Source organism: Lissotriton helveticus, chromosome 9, assembly GCF_964261635.1.
Source record: "Lissotriton helveticus chromosome 9, aLisHel1.1, whole genome shotgun sequence".
Classification (NCBI taxonomy): Eukaryota; Metazoa; Chordata; class Amphibia; order Caudata; family Salamandridae; genus Lissotriton; species Lissotriton helveticus.
In genome coordinates this window covers 606,999,754-607,021,792 of record NC_136070.1, presented here as the reverse complement: position 1 = coordinate 607,021,792, position 22,039 = coordinate 606,999,754, and the positions used below count along the sequence as shown (strand labels likewise).

The following is a 22,039-nucleotide window of genomic DNA, read 5'->3' as shown; positions in this document are numbered from 1 at the left end:
CCACAACGGGCCTAGCACATTTTTTTTAAGTTGTTAGCGGTGGTCTCGTGACTTCCTTTGAGAAGATTTTTGGAGTCATCCCTGCCTTCTTCCATTCTATTTTTTCGTCCTTATTTGGAGGGTTCCCGTTTTTACTTGCATTAGCGGCTGGCGCATTGGTGGTTTTCTGCCTTTTTAAATATGGATGCCCTTCCTGTGCAAGACCACGCACAGCTGCTACTGACGCGGTTTCGCAACCGCATGCTTGATTATTATGGCACACTGCCGTTGGCGACTCTAAGCACGGCGTTTGGATTATCTTTTCGGTTCTCCTATTTCACCTGTGTCCAGCCTGTATTTCGCTGCCTGACCTGTGATTTCCTTTGGGCCATTGATTTGTGTCTCTGCGGACCAATATCTTCTGACGTCGATTTTGATCAACTGATGAGTCCTATCATTGCTCACGAGTTGGTTTGTTCTGACGAAAGGATTATGGCCTTGGCGGTGGCACATGGACTAATGGGTCCCTGGGATGTGTTGTCGGCAGCGCAAAATTTCTTGGAACAAAGTTTTCTTGAAAACCCACCGAGCTGTCCTCTGATGGTTATAGAGGATCCGGTGCTGGAAGATCACGTATGTTCCTTTCATCTTTTAAATTGGATGGCTGAACTGTTTTCGGATGAGGACAGTGACTTCCTCCTGGAGGCTGTTGCAGCTTACTTTTCATATACAGTCTTATCATAGACACTGCCTCAAATTGACATGCTGATTGATAGCATTTCCTTGATTTTATTGACTTTTGGTCAAGACATTTTTTTTTTGCTTGCCTATTGGCTTGAGCCACATTATACTTGTGGGCTATTTTTTAGCATTAGTTTTTATAATTGAATTTTTATTCATGCTCGTTTATAATTGGATTCTGCTCTCATGTGATGGCACTTCTGTTATCTTATTTAGTCCGTTCTCGGATCATGGGGGGGTGTTGTATAGCTCCTATATATCCTTATATTGTGTTAAGTTAGCATAGGTACATTTGAGATTTAAACGCCATTTTTCCTTTCTTGCAACTTCTGCACACGACCCTTAATTGTTGACTTAGCTTTCAACCTAGTGGTTTGCCGTGGTGTATGTGAGAATAATATGTTATTGCTCTGATATCAGTTTTGTTTGTTAAACCATGTCTGCACGGAGAGTGCTGAAGTTTCAGGAGCAACACGATATGGAATTGTTATGAGGTCTGATCTCCACGCCTTCATAGTCATAACACAAGTGCAGCCTTTGCCAACTTGGGCTTGAGGCGGGATTGATATTGCTTTGCACGAGAATTGTTAACACACTTGATGCGGTGCACATGCAGAGAGAGCTGGTGTATGCTGATGTGATTCCTTCATGCTAGGACACTAAGGTATGGGCCCGCCCTAAAACAACCCAAAGAGACCTTCTTAGCTAATAATATAATATATGTGTTAGGGAGGGTGAGATATAAGTGTTGTTGACTCTTATTCATTACAGCATGTTAACATGCTGTCACCATTCGCTTTTTATGTCTTAGTAACTATGCTGATAATTTTGCTACTGATAATAAGTATACTTGTATTATCTAAGATACTGCGCCTGAGAAGACGGCATTAGTAAATAAACATTTCAAATGCACATGTGTCTTCTTTACTCCATGTTCTGGTTTGTAATGATAATATAACGAAAGAGTGTTCATGAGTTCCACGTACCCTGAGGTACTGTAAGTTCATGTTCTGGTTTGTCTAAACATTGGGAGTTTGATATGTCCAATGAGACACTGTAGCTAGCTCGGTAAGGGGTGAGTTGGTTGCTAAGGTAAGTTTTGGGACACCCTAATTTGCCGAGGTTCCACTCCTCTGTGCACAGTTCTGTGTGAGTACAGAAACCCTGCAACAGTTGAAAAACAACTGTTCCTGAACAATTAATGTCAAACTTGAGACGCCTCCTACTGAAAGGGAGGGTTTTTGTCTACTGTGATGCCAAGGGAGATGCAGACAGTGAAAGAAGAAATATGCCTTCTCACCAGGATGCCTGCTACCTGAAAGAAGTATACATGTGTGCCACTGGTTAAGCAGAAAACATAAAGACTGCTTGGGAGAAAGTACATGGTTATAATTGATGGAGTAATTTGAGGCTTCTTGCTGACAAAGATTTATTCTTTTTGATAAGTAATATATGGGCTTCAACAACTTATTTCAGGCACTAGGCACAGTTTGAGTGAGTGTTACTAAAATATATATATATATCTATATGTTGAAAGCACTTGTTTTATCTTAAAACACTGTAAACATTTTGCACATTTTGTGGCAGCTTATCTTAAACTGTGTAATGCAAGTTTAAAATAATGACTTCCATATTGACAGTGCTTTTAGTCACAGGCTGGGATGTCATAGCACTATAAATTATGTCACTGTTCCCCACTGCATCCACCACAATTCAATTCTTTGACTCTATGGTTACACACACAGACATCTGTAGGATTGCATTAACCAGCTGAGCTTTCATAAAGATAAATGGTGCATTTCCTACCGATTATGTTAACTTGCATTATTTTTTCATTTAAAGTGTGTCTATTACATTTTATAGGCGATAGGCCAACAAAAAAGTTGCAGGATTTTTTTTGTTTTAGCTATTTGTGTGGCCCTCCCTAAATCTCACTGGCGCTGTACCCATTGCACTCTGGTTCGAAGATCCCATACTTTTTTTTTACACTTTTACCAGTGGAATTGTATAACTTTGTCATTATGTTGCACCTGCATTTTCTGACAAAGTACAGAAACACTTTAATGGAATTGTTCTAAATGAGGTCGCAAGAAGAGCACATTTAATTTTAATACTAAATAAAAAGTTAACCAACATTTTGTACAAGTTCAAGAGCTAGTCTTAATGGGAAACGTCAATACAAATGGTTTTTGTCCTGGGCCCTACAGCAACATACACACTTTATTAAACTTTGCGATTGCAATTTTTTTACTGGTATTTATCATTACTTTATTCTACTTCCGTTCACAAAGTGTTTAAGTAGAGCTTTAATTCCTCATCTGCCCCTCTATTGCAAAATCAGGTGCAAAATCTACTACTGTCAATGGTTTTTAGTCCATGCAGCCCTGGAGCCCCATGACATCAGTGACACTTCTACTCTCAGGTTTCTACCCAACATAACTTTGTATGCAGATGTATTAGGGCCCATACCTCCAATGGTAAGCATAAGAACACAATTTGTAGACTGCATGGTATATTTGACTAGAAAGACACGCCTGGCTGTAGGTATCACATATTACATAATACATGCGTTACTTGGCAGAACGTGCAGTTTGGTCTGTGATAGTCAAGCAAAAAATTGATATGCGTAAACTCAAATGAGAGCTCAGTATGTTTTCAACATTAAGATAAAAAATTAAAATTCACTTACCTTTCCACGGCCGTAGTCTTCTTCTGTTGTCTGTACTCCCTTCTCTTCCTAGAAGCAAACATGCTCCCCATAGCCAATCACGACACTTTGATTATTGTTTTGAGCGCCGTAGTTCGGCGCTCAGGCATGGAGTGGGAGCCTGTGCATGATCTCCACCTTGGCTGTGCATTACAGCCCGGTGGAGAACATGCAAAGTGCGCATGACTGTTTGGCCGGTCCAACAGAGCTGGCCAAACTGTCATGCGCACTTAAGTGCACACACTTCTCCTCCCCCTGCTGGCAGTGATGACAGCTAAGACCCACCCGCCCCAAAACTGGCTTCAGCAAGGAAAAATAAAATGATAACAGCGAGTTATTATCAATTTAATTTTCCTTTTTTACACTGCTGAAAAGCAGTGGGGCGACGCTCCCCCGCCATAGCGGAGGAGCTGCTGCAGCTTAAGATATAAAAATGATCCTCTAATCACCGCAAGGGGATCCAAGGCCTTTAGTCTTCCTTTGGCTAGTAATCTAACAAGCAATCAAGACTTATGTGCAGCTGTTGCTTGAAGCAGCGATTTTGGATGAATTGTCAAACTACAAATATATCTCACTAATAGAAATAAACAAAGGAAATTCTATGTGCTGTGGGCTTTAAGGAGACAGTCGGAGATTGGAAGTGCACAGAACACTCAACCTACTGGTATTATTTAATTCTGGTGTGTTTTGCCCTAAATTGTTCTAAAATAATAACTGCAAAAATGACACATCACACATATTTAGGAAATCACTGAAATTGGTCCTCGTCATAAAATATTTTTATTTATTTTATTTTCAGAGTTTTGTATAGCGCGAACAAGATTCTTAACAGATATCAGAGCGCTTCACATACATATGCAAAGAGGACAATAGGAGAGAGGACTTCATAAGGCAATTTGTGCAAAGTGGACGATACAGGCAGAGTAGTACATACAAGAGACAGGCATAGTAATACAAGGGAGAGGCAAACAGGAAAACATAGTATGCAGAGTTTCTGTTCAAGTGAATTTAGCCAGGAGGATCGCTTTGACTTCTTTTTTGAAGAATGCAGTGGATGAGATCAGTCTGGTTTCAGGGGGAAGGGCGTTCCAGATCCTGGGGGCCATCCCTGAGAAGGAGCGCTTGTATGTTTTTTTCTTGTGGAATCTTTGCGGTTTCAAAAGGAGAGTTTCTGCACTTCTTGTGGCTCTTGAGCCTCCGGAGATTGTCAACTTCTGAGCGATGTAACTGGGCGAGCTGTGGTGTAAGGCCTTGTGAGTAATGCAAGCGATTTTCATATGTATTCTAGCTTCAAACGGTAGCCAATTCAGCGATTTTAAGTCAGGAGAGATGTGTGAGCGTTTTTTTGATCCAGTTATGAGCCTTGCTGCAGCATTGATGGAGGCTCTTAATGGTGCAGTTGTTGAAAGGGGGAGGCCACAGAGGGCGGCGCTTCCATAGTCGATCCAAGGGATAACTAGCGCTTGGACTGCAGTTCGAAAATCGTTGGCTGGGAGGAAGGGTTTCAGTTTTCTCAAGGTATTGATTTGGAAATTAGCTCCCTTGGTTGCATTACTGATATTTCGTTGCATATTCAGATTGGAGTCGAGGGTGATACCTAAGGATTTTACTGAGTCTACAATGATAGGTTGGACATTGAATGCAGTGAGGTGTTTCAGCCAATCCTTGGCGATGGGGATTTTGGAGGGGGGTGCAATTAGGAAGAATTCTGTTTTTAGAGCATTGAGTTTGAGATGGTTCTCAGCCAGCCAAGTCTGTGTGTCCTTAAGTGTAGAATTGAGTAGTTTGAGGTCTTCAGGGGATTGTAGTTTGAGGTAGAGTTGGGTGTCATCCGCATACATGTGGAATTGTACATTAGACGCATGAAGCAGTGTGGTGAGTGGCTCCATGACTAGGTTGAACAGGGTTGGGGATAAGGAGGATCCTTGCGGGATACCAAGAGTTATAGGCACGGGTGTGGACATGGTTTTGTTAGTTTTGAATTTCTGGGTCCGGTTATGGAGGAAGGAGGTGAACCATTTGAGTACTGTCCCAGAGATACCCATTCTGAATTTCAGCAAATCGAGTAAGTTCTCGTGTTTGACCGTGTCGAACGCAGATGAGAGGTCGAGTAGGATGAGGAGGCAGGTACTGTTTTGGTCTAGAATTTGGAGTGCGTCATCAATTAGGTGTGTCATGGCTGATTCCGTGCTGTGGCCTGCACGGAAGCCGGATTAGTGTCGGTTGAGGAGGTCATAATGATCGATTGGCACTGAGCAATCAAGAGGGGTAACATAAATCTGCTGGGATACAGAAGTCAGCGGCGGCTCCTCCGAGGAGCATCGCCGCCCCAAAAATGGCAGGAACGGTAAAAATAAAACGACACTCGTTTTATTTTTCCTTTCCTGCTGAGTCTTGGGGGTGAGGCCTGGTTGTGACAGGCACTGCGGGGAGTGGTAGTGCACTCCCATCACTGTGCATGATGGTTTGGCCGGCTGACTCAGGCTGGCCATACCATCATGCGCAGTGAAAGCCAATAGCGGATCCTGGAGGGAGTGCTGCGGGTGGTGGGACGGGGTGGGGGAGGGGCAGGGTGGGGGGTAGTAAACTCTGGATTAAGGCCGAACGGAGTTCAGTAACGAAATAAATTAATAAAACGAATGACATTGCGCGCTGCATCGCCTGTTTGGCATCGCAGTGCACGCAATGTAATTCATTTTATTTAGTTATTTAGTTACTGAACTCCGTTGGGCCTTAATCCGGAGTTTACTACCCCCCAACCTGCCCCTCCCCTGCCCCGCTCAACCACCCCACAGCACTCCCTCCAGGAGCTGCTACTGGCAGGCCTGGACTGGCCGTAGCGGGCACCGGGCAATGCCCCGGTGCACCACACGGGTGGGAGCCGGTTTTGGGCCCATGGGGGCCAATTTTGTTACATGGCCGTTTATGCAGCATAGCTGCAAAATCGGCACTGTAACAAAATCGGCCGAAAACCGGCACTGGCAAAGAGCTTGGCGGCACCCCGGGGGCTTGGGGAGACCGCCCAAACACTCTGCCAGGGCCGGTTTTGGTTCCCAGTCCGGCCCTGGCTACTGGTGAAAGCTCTCTCCAACCCAGCAACGCAGCTGGGTTGGACAGGGCAGGCACAAACTTACAGTCTGTCAGTCTGTCCTGGAGAGTAAATCGAGGGCACTCAGGCCAATCCTGAAGCTGTTCTCATTCATTAGAGCAGCTTTAGGATTGGCTGCGGGTCATCCTGGGAGCCTGTGCTTTCCGGAAGAGGTGAAGAGGAGCAGACAAGCGCGAAGGGACGGCCGCAGTTTAGTTTTAAAATTTGTTTTTTTTATTCCCCGTGGCACCTAGTGCCCCTTTCCTCCCTCTCCCAGCCCACCTGCCCCTGCTCCTACAGCATACTGGCCACTCCTGAGAGAAGTTGATGCACTGAAGTAACATAACACCAATCAATATATATGCAAAGCATACTGTATTAAGGGTTATGTTTCTCTACATTCTCACATGAATTATTCAATAGCATAGAATTTTTTTTCTTCTTATAACACGTCAGCGTCCTAAAAAATGTAGTTCAAAAGTATTATTCACCTTATGAAATACTCATTAAACGTGTCATGTTCCACATTAATGTGTCATGAATATCCCTCGGGTTAGGGAGAGTTTAATATGGTTTAAATAAAGGCGGATCTCATTATCTTTATTGTGCATTTATCTGATTTTAGGTGTGACCAACTTTTTTCTCTCTCACATAGTAATACCTTTATTATCATTTTAGTGTATACTTTGTAAACGTAATACATGTTTTGACCTAATAAAATGTTTGAAATTAAACACAAAAGCTGCCTGCTAGAATTTATTACAGTCTGACATCAAAAGTAGGCCAATATGAGATATTACATCTGGACAGTCTTAAAGCATTGTAGAGTTTATAGGGGTTGCATTTACTTAGTTTTAATCCAAGCACACGTTATCAAGAGTTGAATGGTAATCCTATTCCGAATGAAAACTCAAAAGTTTAGCCAAAATGGGACTGCAAATGGTGCTGTTTTACTGGTCTCAAAATTGCCGGGTGCTGTAAAGCATAGGCACAGTTTCACCTCCCAAAAGCAGGTGGTGTATGTGCCCAGTAAATGGCCCTGTAATAGAATGAAAGCAGTCATTGACGGGTGCAATAATTCCACCTTCTGTATGTCATTCCTATTCTGCGCCATTAACTCTACTTGCATGATAATGGATCAAGTAATCGTTTTTTCAAACCACTACAATTTCAACTTTTCTACTAGTACCCACTGACTCTTTCTTTCTTTTGTTTTAGTCCAAACCAGTGTGGAGAGGAGTGCTGTCCCGGGTGGAGTGTGGCCCCCAAAAGTGGGAAATGTACCAAAGGTAAATATTATTGTTCTGTCTTTTAAATAGTTCTAAATGCTGCTGTTCTTTAGGCTGTTTCCAAGGACTCATATTTTTTGTGAAACTGTAGCACAGCTGAAATGAAAAGAAATTAAAAGACCATTTGTTAAGCGCGATAGCTACCCTCAGGCGTCCTAGCGCTACAGACAACGCGTCCAGGTGAACCGTAGGATTTTTATTCAGGTTTTATTAAAAAGCAAGGTTTTTTTTTGAAAAACTTTTATTGAGCCACAAAAATATATGTACAAACACGGGCCCACAACCACACGGGCCGGCCGCTAACAACAAGGCATGGTGCAATACAAGAAAATCAGTGGTCGAAACCCCAGCGGTCAGGCGAGAACAGGATACAAAGTGCCGCACAGAGTGTAGAGCAGGATAAAAGACTTTTCTTAGTTTAAATAAAAACTTAAAGAAAACAAACACAAAAACAAAGGCGAATAGAGTAATGAACAGAGTCAGCCCTAAAGGGGGGGGGAAGCTCACGAACAGGAGATACAAATTGCAAGCAATAGAATGAGTCAGGGTGGGGGGACAGAGGGGAGGTCAAGCAAACCATCTGATTAATGAACGAACTGACGGGAATGCCAAGTCAGGAGGACAAGGGGACATCAGGGGTCTCTACCAGGGGAGGAGTACAGATGTTCCCACGATAGGCATTCCACTGACTCCAGATCTTCGTCCAGGCCCCTGGTCTGCCCCTAGCTGTGTACACTGTCTTTTCCCTGAACATAGACCAGTCCATATTTTCTTCCCACACAGACACTGCAGGGGGCCTCTGCGAGCCCCAAAGCTGCGCTATATCTCGTTTTGCAACCATGTACCCCAGGGTCGCCCATCTCGTCTGGGCCACAGTGTAATCATTGGGTTCCCACACGTTCAGCAGACACCTCCGGGCCTCAGGCAACAGGGCAATCCCAGTAACATCAGCCATCACCGCAAGCACCCATGTCCAATAATCAGCCACCTCCGAACACTCCCAAAGGATATGGAGAGACGTAGCACTCATCCCGCACCCACGTTTGCACAAACCATCCGGGGAGAAACCCATTGCAACCAAACGAGGACCAGTAACGTACACACGGTGTAATATCTTAAGCTGGACAAGACGGAGCCGGGCGGGAATGGCGACCTCTTTCGGGGAAGACAGAGCCGATTGCCAGTCTTCGTCGTCCAAGTCCAGCCCGTCTCCAGTCCACACTTCTCGAAGCCGGCCGAGTAAATCCGCACGATTGTTGATCAACTTCTTGTAGTTCAAAGAGATAGTGCTATCAGGGAGATGACCGTCAAGTATACGATCTTCAAGGGGGGAGGATTCAGGGATGGCGGCACCGGAAACCAGAACCGAAGTCAGAGCATGACGGACCTGCAAATATCTAAAAAACTCTCTGTCACTCAGTTCATATTCATTCCGAAGGGCTTCGAAAGACTTCACTGCTCCGTTCACCCAAAGGTCACCCACTCTACAGATACCAATCATGTCCCAGCGTTCAAACCCCTTCGTAGTCCAGAGACTACCCAAACGTTCAGACGCATAAAGTGGAGTCGCCAGCGTGACTCGATCAACCCAGCCCATGCTCACATTCGCAGCCCGCCACACACTAACAGCAATCCTAGTCGGACACGTAAGGTAGAGCCCAGCCGCCCTGGAATAAAGCACTCTATTGAAGTCTCCACCCGGCAATTGGAATTAGTCCATTTCAAAAGCCGGATTCGAGCCAGGGGAGTACATCGAATGGTTGATGGCGGACAACTGGGAGGCCCAGTAATATCTTCTGATATCAGGAAGCGCCATACCCCCGTCATACCAAGGGATGGTGAGCTTCGCAAGGGCAATGCGCGGACGCCCATCCCAAATCAGCTGTCTCTGTAAACCCTCTACCTCCCGGAAATAACTAGTAGGGATAATATCAAAAGAATTCTGGAGTGCATAAAGAAAGCGCGGTAGGGACATCATCTTGAAGAGGGCGGCCCTGCCCAGCGGCGATAAAGGTAACTTACGCCACCGGGCCACGTCCAGCCTCAATCTACGAAGTGGGGGAAGGAGATTGCGTTCGAAGCGGAGCGACGAGTCCAGTGTAATAAATATCCCCAAATATGTAAAGCCCGTTTGAGTAACCTGAATGGGAAATCTACGTGGTAGCGGAGGCAAGCCGCCAGAAATAACATACACACAGGATTTAGCCCAGTTTATAATCAAGCCAGAGTTCTTGCCGAACGAGGTAAGGACGTCAAAGAGGACATTCAGAGATTTACGTGGGGAGGTAAGATAGAGAAGAATATCATCGGCGTAAAGCGAAACGCGATCCTCAAAGTCGGGGGACCACCGTATACCTTTGATAGACGGCTCCCATCGGAGCCACGCAGCGAGCGGCTCCAACGCGAGAGCAAAAAGCAGCGGAGACAAGGGACATCCCTGCCTGGTCCCCCTACCAAGGGAAAAGGGTACCGACACCCGACCGTTAACAACGACCTGCGCCAAGGGGTTGGTATACAACAGTTTCACCCATCCGATAAACTCCGGACCGAAACCAAACTTCGCGAGGGCAGCCCAAAGGTAGGGCCACTCTATCGTGTCGAAGGCCATCGAGGCGTCCAATGAAGCCAAAATGGCCGGTTCCGTCAGAGACCCCGCCCTCGCAAGGACTCCATGAAGGCGTCGCAGGTTAAGGGCCGTGTTACGGTGCGGGATGAACCCGGATTGGTCCGGATGAATCAAGTCACCGATGACCACCAGCAGACGAGTGGCAAGAACCTTGGCTAGAACCTTAGGCTCAGCGTTTAACAGGGAGATAGGCCTATATGACGCACAAAGGTCTCGGGGTTTACCTTCTTTAGGAATAACCACTATCGTGGCCAGACGCTGGTCATAGGGGAGCGTGCCTAGATCACGGGATTCCCGAAACATCGCTCGAAGATAGGGCGCAATCTTATCAGGCCGCAGTTTGTATAGCTCAATCGGCAGGCCGTTCGGGCCCATGGCCTTGCCCGAACGGAGAGATCGAATTGCCGCCGCTATTTCGTCCGTAGAGAACGGGGCCTCCATAGATACCCGCTCCACTTCCGAAAGGCAGGGCAGATCTATATCACGCAACAAGAAGTGGGAGTCATCTTCGTCCCTAGCCGACACCGGGGAATAAACCGTACGGAAATAATCCGCAAAACATTCCACTATCTCACCCGGGTCAGTCACTCTCACACCATCCAAAGTCTGAATCACAGGCACAACACGATTCGCTCTTTCCTTCTTGTCCAACCAGGCAAGCAATTTACCCGCCTTATCCCCAACATCGTAAAGTCGGCCCTGTTGTTCCCTATACATCTTCTTGGCAGCATCCGTGACCAGGGACTTGTAGTCAAATTGCTTCAGACTAAGGGCATGGAGTTTGTCACACGTAACACCCGACTCCAGGTCAGCCTCCAACCCAAGTATTTCCGTTTCCAGAACCACCACCTCCCGATTCCTTGCCTTCTTAGTTTCAGCGATAAGAGATAGGGCCTGCCCACGAATCACAGTCTTAAAGGCCTCCCATAGGGACACTGCAGAGGAGACGGACCCTTCGTTGTCCAGAAAGTAGTGGTCTAAGGACTTGAGCAGTTGATCACGTGTCCCAGGAGAGCTCAAGTACCAAGGATTGATAGGTGCCACCCGCCCCACCGCTTCTATACCCATTTCAAAACAGAGCCAGAGCGGGGAGTGGTCAGAGATGCCCCGGGCCAGGTGTCTAATCTCCCGGACCGAGGAAGCCTGCGCCGCTGGCATGAGGAAATAATCAAGGCGGGACAAACTCCCATGAGCCCCGGAGTGGAAAGTATATTGGAGCTGGGTGGGATGCAGAAGTCTCCAGCAGTCCACCAAACCAAAGGTATCCAGGAAACCACCCAGCCAAGCTTGGGCCGAAGGGGTATCCCTGGGGGGGTGACGATCAACCAAACCCGAGAGAACAGAGTTGAAATCACCAGCCAGGAAAAGAGCACCATCAGGAAGTCCCAACAGCACTCGGCCAACATCAGAAAAGGTGGAGGTCTGCAGGCCAGGGGGTACATAAACGGTAAATAGGGAAAGGGTCTTGCCCTCGTATCGTCCCACGAGGGCGGCATAGCGCCCTCTATCATCCAGGAGTAACTCGTCTATCTCAAGGGGAAGGGAAGACCGGACAAGGATGCCTACCCCTCTGGAGCCCGTAGTAAACCCCGAGTGTGCAACAAGACGATAGCCCCACCTATTCATCGCATGACAAGTATTACCCACTAGGTGTGTCTCTTGCAAAAACACAATATCAGGAGACAGTCGTCGCAAATATCGCAACACCACCCCCCGTTTTATACGATCCCCCAAACCATTGACATTCCACGAAACAAACCTCAACCCATCAACCCCCATCCCAACATGTGATGCAGGAGCCACCCCACAAAGAGCAAGACACTGAAAATAAAGTTGCAAACATTACATCGCCTTGAAAAAAACAAAACACAACCACAAACACCCCACCAACCCACCCCCCAACACCCAACGCAACACCCCCCACCCTGCACCCCTGCAATAGACTAGAAAGCCACCCCAATATGCAGTGTGCCTGTCGCCCAAACAACCCCATTCTACAGAAAGACCCCGGAGGAGGAAAGGGCCCATGTCCCACCCGCCACCCCGAGGGAGGAAAAAGATGGGGAGACACAGAAAACAAAAACCACACAACTACGGAACCCCAGCTGAAATTGTCTTGTTACGGAGGCAGAGATATTGCTGTCAGCTCTCCACGCCACCCTCGGCCCCACCCGGGAGCTCGGCGGGATCAGTCAGGTTAGTCCGATCCGGCAAGGAATCCAGCCAATCACTGACGGTCTCAGGTCGATCAAAGAAAAATGTCCGCTCATTGTACTCAACTCGCAGCCTGGTGCGAAAAAACATGGCATATTTCAGTCCCAAGTCTCGGAGACGCTTCTTGACTCCACGGAAGCCCATTCGCTGTCTCTGGACCAGTTGAGAAAAGTCCGGATAGAAATTCACAGTAGCATTCTCAAAAGCCACCGGGCCCTTCACTCTCGAGGCCTGCAGGATAGCGTCTCGGTCCCTGTAGTGAAAAAGCTTGGCAACGATGGGCCTCGGCGGCGCGCCTGGCTTGCCCTTTCCACCCGGAACACGATGGGCATGTTCCACCGCAAAGAATTTGCTTAACCCAGACGGAGCAAGGTAGTTCTGAACCAGGTCCTCAACAAGGAGATCAACGGAGTGAGCCTCAGGATTTTCCGGAACGCCAATTACACGCACGTTACAGCGTCGTGCCCTGTTCTCAAAATCCTCCAGACAATGGGACATGAAATCGTTCGCCGTTCTAAGATTGCCAATCTCCGTCTGAAGCTCCGAGACGTAGGTCGTGAGACTAGTCGTCTTGAGGTCCAATGACGTCACCTTCTCATTGGTCTTAGACAGATCAGCCCGAATCAAGTTCACATCAATGGCCACAGTGTCGAATTTGTGAGCCAAGGCTTCGTACTGTTGGCCGATAGTCTCCTTCATGTTAGAGATGGCGCCCATGACGTCCTGTAGGGATAGCTCCGCCATCGGGTCCCCCATTGCACTCGGGGTAGATATGACGGCATCCGGGGACACTTTAGACTGGGTATACCGGTCCATGATGTTAGACTGGACCGGGCCCCCACGAAGGGGGGTCTTGGCCTTCCGTCTCTCTTGGTCCCCTCTGCCAGACATGGCGGAGAATGAGCCCCCGAGGGACCCTCGCGACCTGGTGAAAATGGCCGCCAAAAAACAGGGCGCCACCGTCCAGAAATCACCAACGGGGGCAAGTCAAGGTGGGAGACGGCCCGGACAGATCCAAATTGAGCGAAAGGCTCCCTTACACTGCTTCGTTGTTGGGTCAGCCACCGGCCAGACACATCGGTAGAGAGACGTAGTCAGAGTGGGAATCGAAACCGAAAGTTAAGAGGGGGACTCATGAGTCGAATCCCACTGCCGCTGTTGTTCCACTTAGACACGGCATCAGAGCCTCGCCAAGTCCCGGGAGTGCCCCGAGGCGGGCCTCGGAAAGTTCGATTCGACGTATCTTCGGTGCCCCCGGTCCAATTCAAAATCCGAAACCAGTATTGAGGTCAGCCCAGGTTCCTCTTCAATAATCCATTTAAGAATCCAGGATATTTTCAGGATATTATGCCGGGAGTGGCGGGGGTCCGGAGAGCTCCGAGCTCACGCGGCCATCACAGATGCCCGCTAAGCTCCTCCTCAAGCAAGGTTTTTAACTGTTTACGGAAGGAGAGTCAATTGGACTCTGAGCGCAGATGTAAGGAGAGGGAGTTCCAAAGTTTGGACGAGTTATAAGAGAACGAACGGCCCCCACATCTGGCTCTCCTAATCCTAGAAAATATTATCTGCCAAACAGTATACTGTTTGCTCTAGGGGGAACTAGGAATCAAAATTGGTTTCTGATGGTTTCAGAGTTAATGTATTTATAACAGGAAAGGTCCTTTAAACCCTAGAGATGGTATCAAAATAGGAGCAAATTATATTTCCACTTAGTTTAAAACTAATGCTGATTGGGAAATGTGCACAAATTGTGCATGTTCCCGTTTGCAGCTGTGGAAAGGAGCAAGAAGTAATTATGCGTGCAAAATAGGTGCACAACAAGGCGTGTGCAAATTTGAAAAGAGAAGTATCTCTCAACTTCATGTCATGTTTTGTAAAACCTTTTTTAGAAATTCCAAAGTTGGAAAAACTTTTTTTACAGAAAGAGAGAGAGAAGAAAAAGAAGATTTAGTTGCCCTGCACTCAAGTGTAAAAATGCTCCTTCTTCAGGTTACAGCGGTGAGTGGCAGTTGATAACCCGCCACTGCCTGCACCATAAGCAGGCATGTCAGAATATGTTGCTGGGCCTGCATCAGAAATGTCATTCCAGGATCAGATGTCATAAGTACCTGTTTCTGAGTTAAATAAAAAAACATTTTCAAAGTCAACACCTCTGTAAAGCTACTGCAATGTTTTTTTGTTTAAAAAAAACCAAACTGTTACACGCATATGCACGTAAAAAAAAACGTAATCATCTAAACATGGCCGCCTTATGCATGCAATAAAAATGTCAAATTTAAAAAAAGTTCACCAATGCAGCTATTTTCCATTGATGTTATTTAAACAGTAAGCCTTTCGGTTAAGTCATGCATTTTATTGTTAATAGCTTTAATCTTACAATGTCACCTAAACAGTTTATATCATAACATTTTGAAAGGATAGTTGGCAAAATAAATAGCCGGCATTTAAATTGAAAATAAGCATAAAATAACATTTTAAAAGTGTGCTATGAACCAGCTTTGAAGCTTAGAGGAAGGAATTATTTTTAGGTCGATCCTGGACAGCCCATGCGCTGCTGCAAGGCTTGCAGTAGTGAAGTATGGCTTTGAAGATCCGCCCACTCTCAACCCATATTATTAATTGGCTTGTGTCATTGTTCTTTGTAAATGCTGGCTTCCAAGTCATTTTTTTGGCTTGTTAGTCCCTACTTGGTACCGCCTTGTCTGCATTTGTTACCTCCCATGGCGACCGGCCTTTTTACTTCTGTTGCAACACGGTATGATTTATTTAGTCTGTAAGCACTATTTTCTTTAATGAGTTTCTCCTACTGCAAGCACAACGTTCTTTCCTCGCCATGCTCGCTTTCACTTTCAAGCAGCATGGACAATGGCTGCAGCTTCTTTGAAGTGAAATAGGTCTCGGATTTACAGGAGTCTGGGCTACTGCCATTGTAAATGACTATAGCTTAAACTCTCGTAAATGCGAGACCTATTGCTTTGCAAATGCTTGTTAAGGTGATGTGATCAATGTGTGCATGATTCATGCTGTCATTCAAAGGCAAGGTAGCCAAGAGGTAATATGTACTGGCTACCTGCCCCTTGCTTATTCTGCGATGGGTGAAAGTCTAAAATGTAAGTATTAGCAGCTCAAGACAGCCAAATCTGTCTCAAAGACTAGATCTAAAAAATACATTTTAGAAGAAAAATTATAATATCAAGTTACGGAGCCAACCCTGTAACCCTAAGTACCAGGGTAATTATATGTCAACAAATGACTGTGGTTCACTTAGGATAACCTCAACCGGCAAGGAATGAGACTATAAACATGAATGAAAACACTTATTGATTAAAAAGGTAAGTACGTCTATTACACAAGCAACCGAAAACACGTACGTACATAAACACGAAACAAAAAAAGAGGAGAAATACCCAAATACTCCCTTCGTCAAAAGTTAAAACCATTAGAAAGCTAAAATATTGTACTTTAGATCATTCAGAATTGGTCACAAAAGGATTTTAATCAAAGCAACAATTTGAAGAAAACACAGATAATGCTGAAATTGACTATATAAAGCTCTAGGCTGCCATTAAGTCAACAACTGAACAAAAGAGCACGGTACATTGGATCCAACAACAAGATGGCATTAGAATCCAAAAATCAACAAAATCAATATGTGGTCCATATTACATATGTACAGGTCGACGTTTCAGCTCAAAGGTAAACTTGACCGGGGCAATCATCAGGACAGTGTGTCATAAAAACAAACGTATTAAAACAGTTTAGAATTTAGTTGAAGTCAACGCCGAATGAAACCAGGCCAATATACGTCTGGTCAAACAGGCAACAATATATCTTAGTGGTGTACTAGGAAATAAATACTTGCACAACGGACTCTTCAATCATCAGAAATATACAGGTTTACTAATCTAGGGTGAAGAACTGGGTTTTCAAGTACCCAGCGGCGCCAGGGACATGCCCAAAGTCCCCTGGGTTCCCTTGCCTTGGTATACAGAGACACGGAATACTTCTAGGTGGCGTCAGAGATCAAATTTATTAGCTGCAGCTAGTAGCAGAAATCCCAGTAATACAACACGGTGTACAACTCAAGAAACTGCTCAATTTTACTAAGGCGAGACATCCCTATTTATACACAAAAAGGTACATTTAAAATGCACGCCCCTGCACCAAAATTCAACCAATAGAAAATACATGACATCACACAGCATCATACAGTAAAGCTCATTTTACAGTGTCCCAACCCACAAGTTAATATTTAGGCATATCTAAATATTAATCTGGAAGGGCCGAACAAACCCTTAATTGAAAGCGTAAAGAAACTTAAAAGTTAACAAATGTCTTGAATGGTGATTGGGAAAAGTGGATAACGATCTTGCAGGGAAATTGGCTTGGCAGGGTCAATTCTAGGTGAAAGGCCAGCTTCTGAAATTAACTCCAGTGCACGAACAAAACCTTAGTTCATGTATATATGACCCAAAAAAGGTCAGACTGCTTTGCTCGCAGACTAACTTCTGAGGCCTAGTAAAAGGCAACACCAGATGGCAGTCACGACACATGGCAAAAACCCATGTTTAGAAAAGAAAGTCGTAAGGAAAGAAACAATTTAGATATTGTTTAGGATAAGATATGTGCAAGGAAACTAAAGGTTAACGAGGTCCTGAACCGTGATTGAAAAACTCAGACAACGATCAGCTAGTGAAACTGGTTTTTGCAAAAGGTCAGTTTCAGGTGAAAAAGGGTTACTCTCTCTATGCAGTTCATTCAGAGTCAGAAAAACCCAAGTTAATATATGCACGAACTCAGAAGGGCAGACCACTTGTTCGTTGGGCCTACTTCACAGGCCTACGTGAGGGCAAGACTAAAATGGAGTCAGGTTTGAGAATTACAGCACCACAGACCCTCCTTTTGCCATTACGTAGGCAATAACCTAAACTCATGTCAACCTGCATCTAGGTCTATATCTATTCTCATCAGGGCATCAACGTGTTGCTGTAACATCATCTTATTAGCCTTCACTTCTCTCGGGACGGGTCTTCTCACACAGATTGTAGCACAAAGACTACAAATGGCGGGACCACACTGGATTCAAAGGCAACAAGAGAAGAGAATAGCCAAAACCATACCAAGGAACGTCAAGATCTTCCATCCCCATGTGGACATTAGTCCCCAAAACCATCCTGTCAATGACCAATCTCCTTCGTCTACGTGAATAGACTCAGAGATCTTGTGCAATCTAGAGATGGCCTGGTACACTGTCGGGGAATTATCTGGTATGTATATACAGCAACTGGATTCGATCAATTTGCATACTCCTCCTCGATCTGCAAGTATAATATCTAAAACCATACGGTTTGCAAAGTCATAAGGCGGTCCACTTGAAGCTCCGCTGTAATATTACTCAACGCTCCAGCTGTTTCGTTAATGGTAGCTTCAACTACGCGGACAAGCTGTCGAATATGCCTACTATACATCATAGGACCCCAAAAGGGCAGGAAACCCTTAAAGAAGTCTCCTACTTCCTGTGCAGCAGTATCTTCCTGATCGAAGACACCTCTACCATATCTTGTTCTATGATAGTCTGAGGAGGCAGTATATGTCGGGGGAAGCAGAAACGCCACATAACACGTTCCTGAAAAATCAGATGGCAACCAAGTGTAGGCTCTGTCGTGACAAACAAAATATGTACCTTTAGCTGGCACAAACGGTGGAGAAGTTCTGGATGCATAAACGTAGGTGTGATCACAAACACTTTTACCTAACTGAGCTCTCGGATTCCGACCATTACCCTGTAAGCAAAATTGACCTAGATGTGGCACAATCCAAATAGGAGGAGACCTTTTTCGTCTCTCCTTCTCTGTCAACTTAGCACTGTATCCAGTCACATTCCAACCAATGTAAGGCAGCACCTACCTCATCCTTAGGGAAAGCCTTGTACGCATCAATATCTCTGATCATATCGGCTATTCCCTTTATCAAGGCACTATTGCTCGGATTGTCTTTCATGGAACGTAAAGGATATACCTCATTGGCATAGATGAACATAGTCTGGAAAGCCCATGCAGAACCATTAAGACTAAAGGGCAAAACCAAATATGGCATGCCTCTATCTGTTGTATGAGGCATAAGACCACACACCCAACAATTAGAGGTATTGACTACTAACTGATGCTGATGCAACAGCTGAATAAACGAATTGTTGACAAACTCTGATCTCCTTATCTGTTCGTGTTCAGGCAAAGTATGAAATTGGTGCGAAGAAACAGTAGTAAAGGAAAGCATAGGTTGAGAAGTTGGTGCAGACGTCAATTGTGTAGAAGGAACAAACCAGAATATAGTAGCTAATAGAATACATAAAAGTATTAAAATAGATAAAGCTATACCACACTTGGAGAACAACATTCTATAGTATCGGTTTTTCATCTATTGCCTTTTATCGTCATTCCTCAATACAATCTTCATTTTCTAATGTTGCTCACGCAATCTTGACAGAGTACTTCAGCTGTGATTATTAGCAGGTTGTAGGGACACCGCAAGTCCTGCAGACCTATTGCCACTACTCAGGTCACAAACTGAACCGTTGGTACTCCTTCGTGACCCTGCAACTGGCAAATGGTAACCAATCAAAAATTTATCAGATAACCATAATACAATTTCAGGAAAAGCAAGAGAAAAAGAAAAACAAAAGTCAAATGCAAAATACTCGAAGAAATTGTCTCTTTTTGATCTCAGTGTGGAAAAAAATAATGTTCAAAGTCTCTTTATTTATTCCGAGATCGGAGGTTGTAACGTAATTTAGTCGGCACAGTTTGGTCCGTAAACAAAAGTTCAGGTTCGGTAGTGTCCAATCTCAAACGTGGAGGAACAGCTTCTTGCAACACATTGTCATTTTCCAGTTCAGATTGAGTCCATTCAAGCTGTGCGTCACTAAAAGGGACAAACCTAGAAACACGTTCTCCTTCAAAATCTCCCACACCCTCTCTAACCCAAGTGTCGTACGGCAAAGGCAGGGGTACGCGCTTCGTATGGGCAGCGTGCACCCAATTCTTTTTTCCAAACACCTTAACAGCAGTCCGAGTAGCCAAAAGAATTTGGTGGGGACCAGTCCAACGAGGCTGTAGGTTCTTTGTTCGTTGGAAGTTACGCACGAGCACCCATTGTCCCTGACTGAGGGTATGGCCTGGGTCCACAGATGCTGATGGGAGCTGTTTGTGGACCTGTTGATGAAGGACACGCAGTTTAATAGTCAAATCGTGCAAGTAGTCAATTAGCATAGGATGTTCGATGTCGCTATATTCCTTCGGTCTAGGGACACCCCAAGCGTTGGCAGGACGCCCAAACACAATCTCATATGGGCTAAGTCCCACACGAGAATGCACTGTTGTCCTTGTCGACATAAGAGCCAACGGCAAAGCATCGGGCCATGTAAGGCCAGTGCTTGCTTGCACTTTCCCTAACTTAAGCTTCAATGTCCCATTATAGCCCTCAACCAAACTCGCTGACTGTGGGTGATTCGCAGCATGAAATTTCTGCTTGATGCCCAAGCCCGCACACACTTTCTTCATTATCTGACCCACAAACTCACTTCCATTGTCAGACCATACAATCCATGGCATTCCATACCTAGGGAAAAATTCTTTGAGCAAAACCTTGACAGTAGACAAGGCAGTATTATCCTTTAGGGGGTAGGCCTCTATCCATCTGGAAAAGGCACAAACAACCACAAGGACATACTTCAAGTTATTGCATCTTTCCATGTGTATATAATCTATTTGTAGAACCTCGAACGGATACGTTGGAGGAGCAAAATGACCTGCAGGAGTTGGAGTTCCCTTGCCAGGATTATGCATCAAACACACCATACAATTCTTGACCAGATTCTCTGCACATTTGGGAATTCCACTATTCTGCCATACCGGAGCCAACAACTTGCATATCCCTTTTGAACTAATGTGAGCACATCCATGGGCCATTGTAACCACTGGGAGCACATATGCATCAGGCAACAACCATCGCTGGTGTTCTGACAACTCAACCCAACAACCTGTCGAATCCAACATACCCGTAGTTTCTCTCCAAACACTCACTTCTTTCTCAGTCGCTTCAGCCTGAATCGTTTTCACACTTTCTATTGTGTCTTCACACATTCCACCAGCCATAACCCAATTAGCTGGGCCTGCAACATACATACGGCTCATCATGTTTTTCGCCGTTTCCTTCGCAACTTCATCTGCAAACGCATTCCCTCGACCAACATCGTCCAAAATTTTCTTATGCGCACTACACTTCACAATTGCAATCAGCTTTGGGAGAGTGAGAGATTCCAAAAGTTCATTCACCAACTGCCCATGCTGTATTTTTGTCCCATGCGAAGTAAGGAACCCACGCTCTCTCCACAAACGCCCAAAACTATGGGCAACACCAAGCGCATACTGACTATCGGTGTAAACATTCACTCGCTTTCCTTCTGACAACACACACGCTCTAGTCAGTGCAATCAACTCTGCTGCTTGCGCAGAATTCTGTGGTATGCGTGCAGTCTCAACAACTGTATGTAAAGTTGTAATAGCATACGCTGCAGTCGTTTCACCATTCGGAAGCTTAAAACACGAACCATCTACCCATAGGGTACCATCAACATCCGTAAGGGAAGTATCCCTCAGGTCAACTCTAGCTTTTGTTTCTTCCTCTGTACGAAGAAAACAATCATGCTGTTCCTGAGGATCCGTCTCTGTAGAGATCGGTAACAACGTAGCTGGATTCAGCACATTACATCGTTTGATGTGAACATGGCTAGCCAACAGTGTCAACTCGTAACCTGAAAGACGTGCACTAGTAGGGTGCTGTGTCTTAGTCCTGTTTAATAAGGTATCCACTGCATGTGGGACCATCACAATCAACGTATTGTCCAATACCAAACCAGCAGACTGTCGGATAGAAACAGCCGCTGCAGCTGTAGCTCTCAGACAACTCGGCAACGCCTTAGCAACTGGGTCTAACGTTGCTGAAAAATACGCGCATGGACGCTGCTTGTCCCCAAATGGTTGTATCAACACTGACAACGCACAACCTTCTCTCTCGTGCACGTACAACGTGAAAGGCTTACTATAGTCTGGAGTACCCAACACAGGAGCCGAACACAATGCATAGTTCAGAAAAACCTTTCTGACATTCGTCAGACCAAGGAAGAGGATGCGGAGTATCTTTCAGAGTCAATGCCAACAGAGGTTTCGCTAGCAAGGAAAAATTGGGGATCCACTGTCTACAATATGATGTAATACCTAAAAAGGCACGCACTTCTCTCTGTGTGGATGTACATTCATTTGCGCAATCGCTTGAATTCGTTCTGGGGTCAATCTCCTTCCCTCCTTCGACAAGAGATGACCTAAGTAGGTCACTTC

General features: G+C 45.4%; 1 protein-coding gene across 1 annotated transcript in view; it reads left to right on the top strand.

Annotated features, from left to right (window-relative positions):
- The window catches only part of LTBP4 (latent transforming growth factor beta binding protein 4), a 1,311,633-nt gene that overhangs the window by 301,276 nt on the left and 988,318 nt on the right, over positions 1–22,039 (top strand). The window contains exon 2 of the mRNA XM_078660637.1: positions 7,734–7,804. Coding sequence (XP_078516763.1) covers positions 7,734–7,804 — 71 coding nt within the window. The remainder of the gene's footprint in view (positions 1–7,733; positions 7,805–22,039) is intronic.